The sequence below is a fragment of the Gymnoscopelus braueri genome (genome assembly GCF_963280865.1).
Source record: "Gymnoscopelus braueri genome assembly, chromosome: 3".
Taxonomy (NCBI): Eukaryota; Metazoa; Chordata; class Actinopteri; order Myctophiformes; family Myctophidae; genus Gymnoscopelus; species Gymnoscopelus braueri.
The window spans coordinates 21,485,664-21,505,567 of NC_137612.1; the positions used below are offsets into that span (position 1 = coordinate 21,485,664).

The window sequence follows — 19,904 nt, forward strand, 5'->3', positions numbered from 1 at the left end:
TATACTAGTCAGGGATTACAAAGCTTGTGAAGTGACTGAATTGGTCAGCACTGACACTAAATGTCAGAAAAATATACCACAATGGCATATACGTAGTTGTTTTCGTGACACCAACCCATCACACGCCGTATATACTCACACAGGAGAGTGTACACTGCGGCTGAATGGTCATTAACGCTAGTGAGATATTTGGCATAAATAGTGAGGGTATGACAATTTGTCCATATTGGGCAGCCCCAGCATGCAGGCACGAGCAGTCGAGCACCCCTCAGTAGCACCTGGAGAGGGGTTTCTACAGGAAACCCTGCTAGTGGACTCCTAATGTAATGTGATACATATTTTAAAATGATAGTATGTTTGAGATGTCAATAATCAGGTCTTATCAGTACAGTCAGTGCTTTCGTTGCACATTACATGAACATAATAGGTTATTTATAAGAAAAGGTTATTTATATCCATAATATGGATATAAATAACATTCTTTTCACATATATATATATATATATATACAGTATAGGGGTGTCACGATACGCCTAATCAATGATTTGATTCGACTTTCGATTTTAAGGTCACGATTTGATTTGATTTTCGATATTTAAAATATCCTTTTTTACAGCACTGATGGTTATATCATTATTTATTGCGACTATTGAGTCTTGATTTGTAAAGAAAAACACTTGTTTCTTAATAAGTAACTTTTATTTGAATAATAACTATAAATAACAAATCTAGAAAGTTTAACATATACAAACTTTGGGTTTTATGCCCTAACAACTGTCATTGCCATTTTCAGATTCTTCTTTCGGAAGATGAGTTAACATTCTTTGAAAAGTTAAGATATTTAAGTGGCTATGATTGCCTTGAGTGCCTTCCAAAGTTGTGTGCCCTGGGTAGGCCTGGCAGACTTTTCTAGTTAAGGCAATGAATTCTATGGCTCAGTCCTTCAGTAACTCTTGCCTTCACGTTCTCATACATCGCAGGCAACACACTTTGTAACGTGGTTAGAATGCTGTTTAAATCCAGCGTTCTCCACCACTGAAAAGGGTTGCATCACTCGCATGTCAAACCGAGTGCGCTCGTTATTTCTTGGACACGGCCCGCGGGTCGAATGATGTCACATGATGTCATCTTTTTACCGGACAGGTGGGGAAATGAAAGTTAATTTAGACTGGACGCTGTACAAGGCAACACCACCAGCGGACCTCGCTCTCTGTCAACTCGTCTGTCAGAGTTTTTTCCCTGTCGGAAGCATGCATGCGCATGATGCACAGAAAAGCAGTGCCTTGTGGCTTCCCTCGGACAGGCGCATGCTCGGGAGTAACAGAATGAAAGTTTCGATTCATTTTCGATACGTATCGAGTGTTATGTATTATGAGTATTATGAGTATTATGAGTATTATGCGTATTATGAGTATTATGAGTATTATGAGTATATATATATATATACAAACACACCACACGCACGCACGCACGCACGCACGCACGCACGCACGCACGCACGCACGCACGCACGCACGCACGCACGCACGCACGCACGCACGCACGCACGCACGCACGCACGCACGCACACACACTCACACACACACACACACACACACACACACACACACACACACACACACACACACACACACACACAGTCACACACTGTTCTGTCACAGCCAATAGTTACACATGTTACACACTAAGGGATTGTGTGCATGTGTGTGGCTGCTAAGCAAGCCTGCACTGTATGTGCCTGCTAGGGATTTTCTGCCAACATTAAAATGCCAAGCTGCCAAAATCACAGTAAAATAGTTCTGACTTTGCCACCAAAAGCTGGGGGATAATTGTACTACTTGCAATTGTTTATTCTGCCAAAATTGTTAAAGAAAACCTCCCATAGGATGAAGAATTGAATGAGTAGGGGGCCAAGAGGTGTCACTGCTCTGCATGCTTATCACTGTATACAAAGTTAAGCCATGGGTTTATGTTGACACCAGTCCATTAAAACAAATTACTCCTGTACTCAGCCTCTCCACAAGGAACCTAAAGACAGCAATGGTGCTAAAAAATAATTCAGATTGGACTGACACCTCAATAACATCAGGAGAGGTTCTGACTGATGATGGTACAGCTATAGGGTCCCTGAACTGCAGTATGCAGATGACTGTAAACGCATACAGTAAAATCCTTAGTGTTCTTTTATCCATTTGTATCTCAGAGAGTTAAATGAACACTCAGGATTGTGCAGTGTATAGCCTATATTCCACACAGGTCCTTCAACCTATCCTTGGCTTGGCTGTTTGGGTCTGCAGTATGCTCTCTGGGGACTAGCACACTTACTGTACTGTATCATGAACAACAAAACCTGTTGTCACAAATTTAAGGTGTCTTTTTTCTTTCTCCCCTTTTTTCTTTTCTTTTGTGCCTTGTAAGTGTTGACCCTGTAATTGTTCCTAAATGTGTGAGATTACGTGAAGCCCCCCCCCCAAAGCTGCCCGCTGTCAGATACTACTATGTTATATTTTACTTATTTTTTGTCTTTGTTTTTCGTTTTTTTTTTTTCCTTTTGGTTTGTTTATTTTGACTGCAAAAAAATGCAATTTTTAAAAAATGTTGTCATCAATGAAAAATGAACATTCAAAAACGCATGCCTATATGTACAAAAGAATGTGTATACATATATATAAATATAAGAAACTGACTGTACACAAGATGACTACAATAAAAACAAATTTTCATAAAATAAAAAAAACCTGTTGTCACAACAAAGGCTGTTGTTTATCAAGTATCACCATTCTCCTTTCCTTATTAGTCACCCGCCCACTTGGAGTGATTCCTCATAGTGCTGCAACATTACGATCCTTGTAATTCTATACAGCCATCATCGGCCTCATACTGTAGGAGCTGACGCTGTTTTAGGTGTGTGTGTCACTGACTGGGATTCCCCGGCCGTGCAGGAGCCACCGCGGCTGATGGTTTCGGCGGGAGAGTAGATGGCATGCATGAAGGACATCGCTGTGAGTTTAGCTGAAAGAAATGTGTGATGAATGTAACATGCCACTGAATGTAGTACACATGGTGGCAATGCTGTCTGGGAGAGGCCTCATACATGTAGGTTTGGCAGACGAGAACATCCAGGAGACAGCGGGGGAAAAGGATGAATGTGTGCATGACTGCCAGTAACCACCGGTTTTACTTACACATAACCCCCCCCCCCCCCATACACACACTCACATGCACACACAGGCACCTGTAGATGAAGTCCTTGGGCTACACTGCACATTCCACAAAGAAACCCCCACCCCTGGAGACAACCATAAGCCAGAACCCAGTGTGTGTGCCTGCGTGTGTGCGTGTGCGTGTGCGTGCGCGTGTGCGTGTGCGTGTGCGTGTGCGTGTGCGTGTGCGTGTGTGTGTGTGTGTGTGTGACACAGAGAGAGTGTGTAAAAGTAAAAGAGTGTTAGGGAGTTGATAATGGACCCAGGCCGCGTGCTTTCGACACTCATCACCACCCCTCATCCACGTCAAGGCTTCCATGGTCCATGTTAATCATCTCACACACACACACACACACACACACACACACACACACACACACACACACACACACACACACACACACACACACACACACACACACACACACCACACAGTGTAATGTCAGCGGTATCGATTGTGAGGTGGCCGGTGGATGAACCCGTCATGGCCAACATGGATCGGACTGGAAGATAATGAAGTCTTCCTGGCCTAACTGACAGGTCCTGCTGTCTCTGAGATAGAGAAAGATATAGACAGAGAGAGAGAGAGAGGGGCAGAGAGAGGCAGAGAGAGGCAGAGAGAGAGTGATATGCTCCCGGGACAGCCTACGGGCGTCCTAACCATCGCCTGAATAAATTGGATGGAAAGAAGCCCCTTGAGTAGCAGACGTGATCTGTCATGATGTCATCTAAACGAGACTCTGGCACGCACACACGCACATACACCGGGAGAGCAGAGGGGGATAATGGTGGCCCCTACACACACACACACACACACACACACACACACACACACACACACACACACACACACACACACACACACACACACACACACACACACACACACACACACACACACACACACACACACACAGGGAACTGTGAGCTGACGTTCTTATGCTATTTTCCCAAGTTTAATCTATCCAGCTGTAAAAAATTCAAAACATATCTGTTCCTCCGTATGTCTCTCTACACCATTATGTCTTCTTCTGTCCATCACTCCAGCTCTCTGGGTTCCTGCATATTCTCCATTGGTACACCTATGGCGTGTCTGAATCCAATTCTATCTCTACCCCTATCTCTCTACCTACGCATACATCAACGATATTGCCAAAGTATCGAAGTGCAATTGGAATCCCACAAAAAAAAGAACAAATATAAATATCTCTCCCATTCGTATGGAATAGATACCTGCACCCACCTCTCACTCTGTCTCTCTGTCCAAGTTTGCCCATGACTTCACATTCAGGGAGCTGTATGGTGACAATTTTAATCCATCTTCCTACAGCTTGGTCCTGACACATATTCCCCTTGTATTCCCCGTGGGCAACCTCTCTATCTCTCACTCTCGCTCACGGTGACATTTCTGCCCTCTCTCTCTCTCTCTCTCTCTCTCTCTCTCTCTCTCTCTCTCTCTCTCTCTCTCTCTCTCTCTCTCTCTCTCTCTCTCTCCCTCTCTCTACCTCTCGAACCACGCCTCATTTAAAATTAAATTGCAGATAAGGCTTTTACAAATGTTTAGTTGTTAGGGTGGAACGTCAACAGGACATTCTTGAAAGCCAAGTGGCTCCTGATTCTTGTGAAGCTAAAACTTTCACTATATACAACTGGAGATATCAATGTTTTAGTGTAAGATAAGGGTCAACAGACAGATCAGACAGTAGCCTATAGCATATACAGTAATTTTTGTATTCCCTCCATCGATATCCTCTTTTCTGACCAAGACGATGAAACAGCTTCTAACGCCCGGAGCACCACGGCACTGATAAACTGATGGTGCTGTCACGGCAAATTCACACAACACTGCAAACTGTCAAAATGACCACAAAAAAAAGTACCTGTAGTACGTGTGTGTGTGTGTGTGTGTGTGTGTGTGTGTGTGTGTGTGTGTGTGTGTGTGTGTGTGTGTGTGTGTGTGTGTGTGTGTGTGTGTGTGTGTGTGTGTGTGTGTGTGTGTGTGTGTGAACGAATATGAAAAAAAGGAGTGAGACAGAGGAAGCAACTGTCATAACATCCATTTATCAAAGATCCCGTGAGGCCAAAACATTGTCATCACATCTCCCACACACACACACACACACACACACACACACACACACACACACACACACACACACACACACACACACACACACACACACACACACACACACACACAGTGTATAAATAATATAGAAAGCCCCTTTCACGCTATAGCGGCTGGGTCCCTCTCTCTGCACCATCATCGCTGTATGGATTGTTTGACTTTAATAAAATCCCTTTCATTCATCGTGGTGCGTACATAATCCTATATAATATGGAGCTAATGCCCCAATGCTCAGCCTCCAAATTAGATTAATTTCATATACAGCAGCTCAGATGAAGTATGAAACAATCTTTTTTATTGACTGGATCAAATGAGGGCTTAGATTTTTATGTAATCAAGAATTTTCTATTTCTGTCAAATCTACAGAAATATTAAATTGATCAACAACAGGAATTACATGGTTCTCGCATGCTGTTCAAACACCAGAGCGTGTCGTTTTCCACCCCACCCCCCCCCCCCCCAAAAAAAAAACAGAATCCCACCCAACTCCTTCCTGATGTCTCATTTCAAAGTAAAAAAAAAAACCTGTCTCTCTTCACTTATTAGCTTATGTTCATTTACAGCACATCTCCGTTCTGCCGCCCAGAGGTGGGTTGAATGTTTCCCGGCGTTAGCCAGCACATGTGACAGGGGGAATTGGGAACGCGGTGACAACGCGACACTAAGATCACCGTGGCTGTCCCTAATTCATCGGCCCACGCATCATCATCTGGCATTACAATATGCTAATCCAGAGACGGCTTGCCCTCTCTCTCACCCTGCTCCAACTCTTTCATCTTCCTCTTGCAGCACAACTCCCCTCCCCTCTCTCCTCCTCTCCTCCTCTCCCCCGGGCCAGAGCTCGCTCCCTTTGCATTTTCGCGCCAATGCCAAAGTGTGTGTGTGTGTGTGTGTGTGTGTGTGTGTGTGTGTGTGTGTGTGTGTGTGTGTGTGTGTGTGGTGTGTGTGTGTGTGTGTGTGTGTGTGTGTGTGTGTGGGATTGACAGTGCAGTGGGAGCTGATGTTGGAATAATGTGGGCTCGCACGTAGCAGTCTTCTGCACTCGACAGCATCTAATTAGCCTGTAGTGTCACTGTCATGACCATGGCCCACTTAATAAGCACACACTACCGCTCAACTGGAACATCTCTTAACATGCCTGGAGACGGGGAATGAGGGAAGGATCTTATGGACTCAGCATGGGGTTCTATGCAGATACATTGGAGGTTCCTGCCTCTGTGAATTAGAACCTACTAGCCTAGACCTTCATTCTGTACTCACTTTATGTAATATGCCCTCATCTTGATTTGGCTAGTAATTACAAAACTCATTCTACCCCTCTTCTAAGTCCCGGTCCCTATTCTGGTATACTTACAATTCCCCTAGTATGATGTTTCATGGTTTGTACCATGTACTTCTTATGAACAGCTCATTACAGTATTTTCCTAATCTAGAAACAAAGCCTTCCACACTTTCTCTTGCTGTAAATCATTCAGGGCTAAATAGCTAAAGTGTAATCCTTAATATCATAACATAATAAACATAATTTATTGTTGTTGCTACTAGTATGAAAGCTCTTACCCCATGTGATGGATATGTTAGCCATCCCCAGTCTCCCGTGATTGTCGTTGTGTCCAGCAGATTCACTGCAAAGGAAGAAAACAACTCATGTGATAAACTGTAATTATTGTAATTATTGTTTTTATATTTCATTCTTTGCCGTGCATGGCCCCCATCCCCGACCCATCCCCCTCACACACCGCATGCCACCCTGTTGTCCTTTATCATTGTCCCCTCTCGCTGTCCTCTGTTGTGCAGTGACACCTGACAGAGTCACAGGCGCACACCTGTGTGACAGGTGTGACAGATGAGGCGAGACGGTCGTCCCGGCAATTCCAAGCTGGGTGTCACAGTGTGTGTCACCTTGACCCAGTTCACCCTCCGGGCCCTGGATGCCAGGACCTCAGTTCCATACACAAAATGTAGAAATGTGGTTGGGAAGGGCAACACGCCTTTTAATATAATATAATATAAAAAAAATATTTAGATACATAATACATAAATATATATATACATTCTCTATACAGTATCTATACTATACACACACACACACACACACACACACACACACACACACACACACACACTGTACTGTATACCATTTTCATCATACTGAGTGTCTGGAGTCTTGCCATGTTTGTTGTTTAAGAAAATAGATAAATACACGGGCATGGATTTAGCAGTAAACAGGCACAACTGGGCCTATAGCAGATATAGAGTAATATTCAGAAGAACGATGAGGAAACGGAGGGTGAAGGAGCTGTTTATCAACGGCTGAACCAGTAATTCTCCCCTCTGGCGGAAGTCTATCCCCTAGTTGAGCGTGTGTGGGTGCGTGGGGTTCACGTGCGTGTTTTCCAACCCTTCTCTCATCTCCAACACTTATCGGGGAGGAGGGGGCTGACGCTTGCCCCGGGCTTGCCTGTCAAGACAGCCGATGTTCTATACATTAGAATGAGTTTATCAAAACACTTCACACCTCTCCTCATCCCACCTCACGTTGCTCTCTCTCTCTCTCTCTCTCTCTCTCTCTCTCTCTCTCTCTCTCTCTCTCTCTCTCTCTCTCTCTCTCTATCTCCCTCTCTGCTCTCTTGCTATATGCGTCTGTCTCACTCCTCTTTCCCTATCTCTGTCTGTCATCTCCATCTCCTCTCATTCCTCTCAGTTCGGCTCTCCTCACATTCCCAGTGCAGACCCTAACAGTTGCTTTTTAACCCAACCAGCCTCACCCCCCACCCGCACCCTGCAGACAACCACCCTCCTCTCTCTCACGTGTCGTAATTAGCTGGCACGATGCTGCTCCTAATTTGGGCATGTGGCCGCTGAGGAGGGCAGTGGGTCAGAACACACAGACAGATGGCACTGCCACCATCCTCGCTCCCGTACCCCTGCTCACTCCACCCCGCCAGCTCACTAGCTTCCCTTTGCTATGTCTCTCTCCCTCCCTCCCTCCTCTCCCTCCCTCTCTCTCTCTCTCTCTCTCTCTCTCTCTCTCTCTCTCTCTCTCTCTCTCTCTCTTTCTCTCTCTCTCTCTCTCTCTCGCTCTCCCTCCCTCCCTCCCTTTCTCTCTCTCCGTCTCACTCCCTGAGGGTGCCAGCGCCCCGCTGTCTCGTATTGATGATGTGCTGGCCCCCGTGCTCTAGCCAAGGTCACAAATGGATGCCACAATTACGCTCTTATGAGTGCTCCTCATCGGCCGCAAAGTGACATAATGAAAGTAGTGATCTGGTGTGAGTGGATTTAATAATTCCTCAACACAGTAGGGGAATTGTAGCGCCGCTATACTGTTATTAAAGAATGGGGGGTGGGACAAAAAAAAAGCGAGATATCCGTGGAAGCACAAATGTGTGCGACACTGCATTATCACCACACCAGAGCCTGCTAAGACTCACCAGTAGTTCCCAGTGGTATTCATTTAATCTAAACTCAAATGAGAAATCCTTCTGTCCACCTTTGAAGGTGGTGGATGTCATGTATCTAATTTGCTCTAGCTGTCTGAAATATGACTTGTATACAAGGGGGCAGGGTTTATGTCTAGTGCCTGCACTTTTTAATGTGACAAAACTGTGTGAATAATAAGCAGAGCAGATAGTAATTAGCACGCTGCTGTACCTGTCTTTTCCTATTCATCTGCTTGTCCTGCATGTGGGGGAAATATAATCGAGTTTATTCTGTAATCTTTATAGAGAGAGACCTGCAGCACATAGGGCAGGGCTTGCATAGTAGCAAAGTTCTGTTTCAGAGTATAGAGAGAGCAACCGCCGATAGATTTGCTGAGGAGTGCTACTTCACGAATGCATGTATCAAAAAACAGGTGCTCTTTGGATCCAAGAACATATGATATACTGTAAGACCAAAATGAAGACTGTGTCAAAGGCTACTATATGTCTGGAACATGTACGAAACGCTGGAAGGATACAGGACGCAGTGACGTGTGGCTGGCTGAACAATGGTGTGACTTCATCACTCAGTGCTGTTCAGGTTTTCTGTTATCCCATAGAGGTTTGGTCATGCCAGTTTAATATATCATCCAGGCAGACTGGAACCAAGGATGGGAGATATATACTCTATGCTATATGGTAGCACCAGCCTCAGTGTCCTCTCTGCTTGATTGACTGCTGAGCACAGCAGAGGCGGAAACTGCAGACCGGGGCTGTGAGTTCATCCAAAACAAATCATATATGGGCACAAAACTCACTATAGAACCTGCATCCACCATCATGAATAAAAGAACATCTGTCATTTTATCAATTGTGACATTCTTTCACCAGAAATTAGCACATTCCATAGAGTGTAAGAAATAAGTGTGTTCATCGTGTCTGCAAGTTGTGCTTGCTCTCTCTGTCTCTCTGTCTCTCTGTCTCTCTGTCTCTCTGTCTCTCTGTCTCTCTATCTCTCTGTCTCTCTGTCTCTCTGTCTCTCTGTCTCTCTGTCTCTCTATCTCTCTGTCTCTCTCTCTGTCTCTCTCACACACACGCACGCACGCACGCACACTCTTCCTCTCTCAGACTGATGCTGAAAATAGCTGTTTTGGGATTGCTTGCGACTTGCGAAACTTGGGACTCAGGACTGATAATGCCCCCTAACTTGTGATAGTTTCTATAGTTTGTCTCCTCCCCTCTTAGACACTACGGCCTCTACCTACTGCTCTGAGTGAGTCCGGGTTACATCCGTGGCGCTCTTTACAATGCTTGCTCATGGGGGAGTCTTTCCTGTGTGAATGCCATTTTTAGGCTCAGCGATTCTCTTTCAATTCTTCTCCCCACATTTACCTGATGAAGGTCTAATGACTGAAAAGTTTTTTTCTTAGTATCATAATTTTTTACTGTTTTCTATGTCATGGTCAGTCTTTCTGCCGAACATCACAAGAGCAGGATAATTAGTAGGTGGGCACAAATATAGGGCAGAATCAATGCATTGGGCTACAGCTGAATGGGTATGTTGTGGAAATGTTTTGGAAACAAAAGATTCAGGAATCAATACCCGGCACCGGCAATGTCTCGAGGTGTCCCTGAGCACGGCACTTAACCCCTAACTTAGCTTGGGATCAACACCATTTTCGGGTTTCCGATCCGCTCAGGCGGCCGGAACCCACATAAGCTGGAACCACGGGTGCCTGTGCATCACACCAAAATAATTCCCCGCGATCAAGGGCATTTTAATTTTAGGGCCTACCCAATAAAACCCTAGATGCGGTGTAGTTTAGCTTGTAGAAATAGTTTCCAGTAGGCATGGCCTGGACCGGATCACACGGGCCATTTAATAACGAATACCAGGCTTTCCTCCGTGGTGGAAAGTCTGGTGACGCGAGGTTACCCCTAACTGTGTATTGTTGTCACCATCATCTTTGCTAGTGATCCATAGACTCTATAATGTACCTTCCTCATAATCCCTTTCATCCCTTTTGAGACCCCAGGAAGAGTAGCTGCTATAACAGTACAGTAATATAATGGGGATCTAATAAATAAATCAAAATTCATCTCTTTTGAATTTCATCAATATCAGCTCCTTCATTTTCCTTGTGAAGTCATCCATATTTCGAGAGTTTCTCCTCCAGTAATAGTTGGATAGAGATTAGTTGGAATCTGTGATTTTCATTTTCATATCTGTGATTTGCACAGACCTATTTCTTTCCTGGCTTCTTCAATGATTAGGAGAATTATGTCTAATGAACATTTATCTAGGACAGCCTCTCACTTTTGTCTGAACTCTTCATTCCCATATCTAGTTGAGGGGATTTTTAATTATTATTATTCTTAGTCCCTTGGGGGTACGTCCGTTTCTCCAGTAATCAGACAATGGCAGTACATTTTTATGTCCTTTTCTGAATGTCTCTGAAAGTCCAAAACATATTCATGTTGAAATCTCATTGATGTATGATTCTTCTGCCTTCTTCATTAGAATAAGAAAAAGACTGGTGGAGTGGAGCTACTCCTTTCATGAACACCATTGATGTGTCCAGACAAACATGTAGAGAGCAAACACCAATAGATTGGCTGAGGAGTGTATACTTCATTAAAGGATACTGTACTTCACCCCCAAACGTGACTTTTTATTTTCTTCTAAAAGTTACACCCCCCGTAAAGGCTTGAGAATATAAATGTTTTTGTCACATTTATTTACAGTGAATGAAGAATCCAAAAACTAAGAAACTATTTCATAACTGTAACAAAATAGGAGTCCAAGATTATCAATATCAAAACTATATAAAAAAATACAACACAACTCTCACAGTATAATCCAAGTGTCATGTACCCAGTCGTATCCTCAGTACTTGAGTACAAAACACAGCAATGTCACTAAAACTTTACTATCTAAAACACTTCCGGTGTAAACAGTTTAAAATACTTTAGGTGTAAACAACAGTTTCACGTACAAAAGAGAAGTGCATCTGTACATGTGTGTGGAGTCCAATATTTCTTGAGTTCACATCCACATTTTTTTTGATTCTTCATTCAAGTAATTTGACAAAAACTCATTTTGGGTCATTCCTTTAAAGGACAGGTGCTCTTTCGATTCAAGGACATAACCATAAGACCAAAATAAAAGAGAGGTTTTACACTTGTACTTTGTTTTATGATCAATAAGATTTAAATATAAAAATTACCACAGGCACATAATTTAGCAAAAATGTAAATGCTTTTTATAAATGGGCTTAGCGCCTACGTGTTTCAACTCAAGAGAATTGTCGCCTGACCTTGATGGCACCTTTTAAAGTAAACTAATGGTTGGTTACTGTGCTGCTGTGAATGCTGGCCGTGGCAGTGAGGTGGTTAAACCCTTTGCTGGGGGGGGGGGGGGAATGCACAGATATTTCTCCACAAGGATGGTGTGCTTGAAATTGAGTTTGTTCATTTTTTCCCCGCACTGCATTCTGTTCATAACAGAAACACAGACCCACCACATCCACTATACTGCTACCGAACCTCCCTCCATCCCTCTTCCGTGTGCCCCGGCTCCACCCCACCCCCCATATCTCAGAAAGCAGCAAATGAAAAAGCTGCCCCTTTTCCTCAGTGAGAGACATGCTACATATTTCCCAGGGCAACGGTCAACTTTTCCCTCTGCCATTACTTTGGCATGCACATCTCCTGTGAGTGGACATGTGGCCTCATGCTCCTGTCCACGGCGAGTATCAAAGCAGAGGCCCGCTGTGACACACACCTATACGTGCACACACACATACTATATACACACACACACACACACGCGCGCAGACACAGACAGCCTCTCGCCCCCAGCGCTGGTCATGGCAGGTTGAAGGGGTGCATGTCTGCAGACAGCAGGGGAGAATTATGAGCTGAGTTGCAGGTAGGAGAGATTCTAGCCTGCAGCAGCGGCAACGACTACCAGCACAACAACACTGCAATGAGAAATGAAAAGGCCTCAATAGAGACCACATTCAAAGACTAATTTATGCCCCAAACACAACTGTACATTATAGGGGGGGGGCATCAGTCACGTCAGTGAGGCTGATGGCTTCACTTGCACATGATGGTCTGCACGCTGCACACACACACACACACACACACACACACACACACACACACACACACACACACACACACACACACACACACACACACACACACACACACACACACACACACACACACACACACACACACACACACACACGCACGCACACACACATACGCACACACTCATACGCACACACTCATACGCACACACTCATACGCACACACTCATACGCACACACATGCACGCTTACCCACCAGAATTATTATGGTTTTGTATTTTTCTTTACTTTATTTTATAGTTTCTTTACATTAAATACATTAAACTGTTTAACTGCAGTTCATTTCCAGAGCAGGTTTGCTTATTTCAGTTTAGTTTTCATCGTTTCAATTTTTTAATTATTATTAATAATATTATTATATGGAGGTATTTATCAGGGGTCAATACATCATTTTGGAATAGGTTTTATAATACAAACTGATACACAGTCATGTAGATATCCCAGTCAAAATAAACTATATGCGCCAAAGCCTCCTCATGCATGTTGACTAAACACACATGACTAAAACAAACATTTTCCATAATGTTTTTTATTTTATTTTAGTTAGTTGTTTAAGTACACAATGTTAAGTTTTTAGCTTGGTTTTAGTTAACTATTAACCTTCACACACAAACACGCACGCACGCACACACGTACGCACACACGTGCGCATGTACAATAATTTTTTGCATGCATGCAACACATACATTCACATACACATGCATACACATTTGCATGCATCTAATAGGACACAGCTGTGACAGCTGTGTAATTATCTCATCAACACCTCCCTCCATGTGGAGCCTGGTGGCTCAGCAGTGCACAGTCCTTCATGTTCCTAGTGAGCACGAGGACCCTGGTTCAAATATGAACATCATCTTGTATCGCATGTCTCTCCTCTCTCTCTGCCCTTGGTTTCCTTTCAAATTACATTTAAAAAAAAAATCTCGCTCCACTAACGAGGTCCCCACAAGGCTCATCATCAGGACTCTGACTCTGAGGAGAGGATAAATGTCTTCCTCAAGATGAGAGAGGAGCCACAGAAAAACACCAGACCCCCCTGCTTTATGTGTCCTCACACAGATCACAGCGTTTTCTTCTCTGTTCTCTCACATCATTCTGCGTTTCTTCTTCTACAGCCTAACAACAATAATATCCCCTTCACCAGTTACAACTGTAGGTCTACTGTACATTAACCGAAATTATTACTTCAGACAGCTTTTCTTTTGAGACAGTAATAAAGCAAGACAAAACAAATTGAGATAATATGTTGTAATGTAACATATATATAGATGCTATACAGTATAATTGGAAAAGTAGTCGGATTGAAAAAGGTGCACTCATTTTTCGGCACCGACGGAGGCACGCCGTCTGAAGGGCACTTGAGCCACGAGAGGCACCGCCGAGCGAGCTTATAGGCGAGCAAGTCGCCATGCCGAGCGATGCGAAATCACCTTCAGCCGACTCAGCGCCATCCGAGTTATGTCCCGGACAGAACCGTAAATCACCGTCCCCCTAGTCTCAGAAAGAAAATGTTTTTTAGGGGGTAGATTATTCAATCTGACTGGTTTTCCCAATCATATTGTAACATAGACACTAATTGAGGTTTTGATTTCTGATTTTAGGGTTTGAATTGATCTATAAGTCAAATCAATTCAAGTTGATTTATATACTGTAGCACATTTCCTGCAACAGGCGTACACTAGACTCAGTGTACTTCAAAACATAATTGTAATAAAGTAGAAGGTATTACATAAAAACATCTATCCACCACTTGCCAAGGAATTTGCTGTGCACCCATTCATGCTCTCCAAAAGGTGACCCCTACTGATTATCGGTGACGGTGACGCGTGTGTGTGTGTGTGTGTGTGTGTGTGTGTGTGTGTGTGTGTGTGTGTGTGTGTGTGTGCGTGTGTGCGTGTGCGTGTGTGCGTGTGTGTGTGTGTGTGTGTGTGTGTGTGTGCGCGCGCGTGCGCGCTGTGCGCGGGAGCGTGCATGTGTGCCTACGTGGGTGTGTGTGTGTAGGAGAGAGAGAGAGAGAGAGAGAGAGAGAGAGAGAGAGAGAGAGAGAGCTGTTGTGACAGGAGAAGGATGTCTAATGGAATACAACCAGCTTAAGGACTACAAATCATTGTGTGTATCACTGCACTGTTTACACCAATTGACCTCGGTACATAGAAATGCTGTACATATAAACAGAGCAACTACCTGTAATTTAATTACATTTGAATAAATTGCTGCTGCTTGTTGTGAAGGTTTTATACCAAGTGAATGCAAAACATTGAAATACTGCTGTCAACTTTCAAAAGTTTATACCAAGCTAACCTCTCCTGACAGAAAATGCAGTTTAGTTTAAGATAGTCTTCCCTCAAAGTTGCAATGTAACCCAGCTCTGTTTACACTTTTATTATATTCCCATTTATATTCAATATTTATTTGTACATACATTGTTTTGTTTTGATTGTTTTGTTCCACTTTTGCTTTGGCAATGTAAACGTCTCATGCCAATTAAGCACCTTTGAATTAAATTGAATTGAAATTGAGAGAGAGTGAGAGCACTGACCCAGTCCCTCCCCCACCCAGCACCGCTCCATGTGAAACTGACTGATGACGTACTGGAGTATGATTATTACATTTTTCCACAAATAATGTATGAGGTCAATTATGAATGATCATCAGAATCACACATGCCACAAAGGGACCAAACATGTCCGTGGAAATTTGCAGACCTACACAAAGTAGTGTGCAGGAAAATGTTTATCTGTTGCTTCGCAAAAAGTCCACTCCCAGTCTAGATGCGGAACATTTTATGTTCCGCAACTAGACTACATGATTATAAAACAAACACATCTTAATCTGTCGCTTACCATCATTAACGAATAAATGGTGCTTGTAGAACTGTTAATTTAATTTAAGTATGGTACTTTATTTTACTGTACGTCTCTTCAAAGCTTTAGCTGTTGCTTACAATATGTTACTACTGTAGCTCCATTTGAATAGGGGGGCATAATATCCCTTCACACATTAAAAAATGTCACTGTTTTGAATGAATTAATATTGTATAGAAGACCAATTATTTGTTTACCAACATTGAGACTGGATGCACAGGTGATTGTTTCACGCAATAAATTCTCAACCTGTTGTTTCGGGGTGCGCTGGTTTCAGCGCACTCCAACCCCCTCTTGTGTGTTGGCTAGTGCTGCGCGCCCTAGCGAGACCTGACAGAATGGGTTTCATTTGCAACCAGTATGACGCTTGCAACCAGTGTGACGGTGTCTGTTAAGGGGTCTTTTGTAATCTACTTCCAAATCTACCTCTAAATAAACTAGGTGAAGTTTAACTATGTTTCCTTGAGTAGTGACAGTGGACTAAACCAAAACATCTCATGTCTTATATTATCCACTGCATCACCAGTTTCTCACCTCAGTGCCCTCACTAGCCCCTCAACAGTCTCAGTTTAAGACCAGGCCCCCAGTTGGCAAAGCTCCCTGGATGTTGGGGAGATTATATTGCTTCCAAGAACAAATTGTTCTGCTCTTCCTATCCTGCTGTATGACACTGTCGTTTCAGTTTATCTTATTTTTTATTTATGTGTCTATGTTATTTCTGCTGAGCTTGGGAGATCTTTTGTATCAAGGCAATCAAAGCAGCAATGCTAGAAGTTACAGATAGAAGACAAGAAGCTATACATTATTTAATTCAAATAAAAAAAACAAATAACCTCATAAACAATGACAGGCAGATGGAGAGAAGAGCAAAACATACAGTATAGGCTAAAAGATACAAGGCAAGTACAACGCAAAATATATATTCAATCCAACTTAAATATTGAATTATAAAACACTCGGCAACAATCAAAATGTTTAATTTAAAATATATATAGATATAGCTCATCATCATCATCTGAAAACATAATCAAGATGATCCTTTTAGCCATAACATACAGTACTACAATATCAGTGACAGAGCTATAGCTAAGTTATACTTTATTGATCCCCATGGGGCACATCATCTTCTGCATTTGACCCAATTTAACTATTAGGAGCAGTGGGCAGGCACCGAGCAGCGCCCAGAGACCACATCCGGCCAGTGCCCACTTGGTGAAGGTCACTGGCAGGAATTAATTATAATGAGCTTATATAGCCTTATAACTCTTGTTATATATGTTTATAATCATGTATGATAACTTATAACAACGTTATTAACATATTATAAGTGCTGGCCATAATGCATTATAAGCTCAGTGGAACAGCACATTATAACTAGCTAGTTATAAAATGTCTTTGTTATAAGTTGTTGGGTATAATTATACATATTTATAACGAGTGTTATGAAGCATTATAAGTGCATTATAATGCATTATGATGCATTATAATGATTATAAATGTGGTTATAACGCATTATAGACCCAACCTTGATATACAGTCTTCCCGTTTTTTATTTTTTTTGGGTAAATCAATGTCGCACTTCATACAAGAGTGTCACACAAAAGTAGTGAAAATAGCAGATCTACAAGCTCGCAACGCCTCGCATCGCTGTCGGTTTGTTTCCACCGGACAGCAACGATATCCTTTAATGTGGTTGGAAACTGGGGCACCTGGAGGAAACCTATGTGAACACAGGAGAACATGCCAACTCTGCATAGAATGGCGGCAGTCGGGTTCAAGCGCAGGATCTTCTTGCTGTGACGCTGACACAACAGTGCTAACCACTGAACCACCCCAAGCTTACAATGTACAATATCATAGTATCAAGCAGGCCTAAATAGGATTTGTTTTTTGTATTTCAACTAAACTAAACAAAATAAACTTAACTTAACTTAACTTAACTTAACTTATCTTAACTTAACTTAACTTAACTTGTATTTCAACTAAACAAACGAAATGAACTAAACTAAACTAAACTAAACTAAACTAAACTAAACTAATCTAATCTAATCTAATCTAATCTAATCTAATCTAATCTAATCTAATCTAAACTAAACTAAACTAAACTAAACTAAACTAAACTAAAAGAAAGTAAAGGAAAATAAACTAAACTAAACTAAACTACACATAAGTGCATTGTTATCGTTTTTGTTATCATGAACAAAATCCACTCATTCATTCTACTCTTTGAAATTGTAAAAAAAAAACAAGACAGGTTTAACAACAGATAATTAATTTAAGTTAATATAGCATCATATACTCAAACTGACTGAAAATATACCCAAGTTCACTGAGTTGTTAAGTAGTATTCACATGCAGGGCCAATGAACCTACATATTTCAAACTACAGTATTTGAGATTTTTTGCTACACTACCCAAATTATCCTCTTCTCCTACATTTCTCCTTCACTCCTTTAATACACACACACACACACACACACACACACACACACACACACACACACACACACACACACACACACACACACACACACACACACACACACACACACACACACACACGAACGGACGCACGCTCACATGCACACACACACGCATACAGCCACATACTTATTTCAACTTCACTGGTCTATTTTTACTTCCACTCCATGTCTTTTATGCATGTCCTCCTGTACCTTGTTGGGTCATATTATTTTATTGTTCTGCCATTGTGCAAATAAATAAATCATGGCTCAAATGACACTGCTGGGGATGTGCATTGTTAAAAGAATAACTCTACAGAGAGTATTGATGCAGAATAATGAAGAAATATTAGCTGTAAAACTGCCCTGGGGCAAACCCTTTTCTGTAAATTGATTAGCGCGCCCATCAAATTGCGCGTAATAGGATCTAGTAGAGACATAAATTACAAAACAGCTGACAGTCTAATTTGTCAAACCCTGACCAACCTTTTCTTCACAGTTCAAATGTTTTTGACAAATGAAACATACAGGTTGTACTTATTTTAATTTGAGCGTCATCTACATCATTAACCACCTTCATTGCAGCTTTAAAGGACCTTAACATGACATTAATGCCGGCCATTTTGCAAAGACAAAACTGTAAAATCCTCTGTGTTAATTTAACTCAGTGTACAAAATGTAACCAATGGACTGGCGATATCAACAAAAATCTACTTGCAGAGACTTTAAACTTCTCTGAAGTTAATGCATTTTAAAGTGCGGATTGATTTTAAAAGTCTAGCTGAAAATAGTCCCTGGAGAAAAGATTTATCGAACTGAATTTAAAACGCCATGACTTCTTAACAGTGCAATGGGGTTTAGCTAATTGATTATTCAGGTAAGTTCAGTAACATTTTCATGACTGTGGAGAAAATGTAAACAAACAGGAAATATTTATAACCAGTGTCTTCAGTGTGTCGTTCGAAATGTCACTTTTATACCTTTTCAAGATGTCGTCAAGTACAAAATTGGGAATGAATCATTTGTCCAATTCCACAAACGTAAAGCTGTTATCAATCCCACAATGTGTAAGACACTAAACAATCTGCAACCCTCCAGTTTAATATGAAAAAGAATGAAAATAAAACAACCAAACTATAAAAATTACTCAACTCTGATTCTTCAATATACCTTCTTAACATCAAATGGGAACTCACTCACTAACTAAACCCAATAAATAACCGTTTTTCAACAACCTGCTTGAAAATGTTTAGCCAGGCTAAATACAAACAATGTTCAACGTTGGCCAGCATATTGGTGACTATTGATAGCTTACATACTGTAAGCCTAATGAGAAGTGATAGTCTATCTCTGCGTACACAGTCCTGTGATGTCTGATTCAATCGAGGTAAGCTTCAGTCGCAGGTTTGGCTCAGCGTCCATACTGCTTATGTATTTCATTTTTCAGGGTAAATAAAGAGCCTTCTGACGCAAACAAGCAAATAGGCCAAATTTACATCTCGTCCAGTTGGATGGAATAATAGAGTTTTTGTCATCTGCCATGGCACCAATACTGTGCTGTTTGAAAGTGGCACTAACTTTAACCACTTTAACCCTACAGTATATATTTCGTTGACTGGGGTCTTTCAGGGATTTTTATATAAGTCTGCTCCTTTTCCCCTCTTC

At 42.1% G+C, this 19,904-nt stretch overlaps 1 protein-coding gene across 1 annotated transcript in view; it reads right to left on the reverse strand.

Annotated features, from left to right (window-relative positions):
* epha8 (eph receptor A8) overlaps nucleotides 1-19,904 on the reverse strand; it is a 101,934-nt gene that overhangs the window by 63,343 nt on the left and 18,687 nt on the right. The window contains exon 2 of the mRNA XM_080423720.1: nucleotides 6,892-6,956. Coding sequence (XP_080279846.1) covers nucleotides 6,892-6,956 — 65 coding nt within the window. The remainder of the gene's footprint in view (nucleotides 1-6,891; nucleotides 6,957-19,904) is intronic.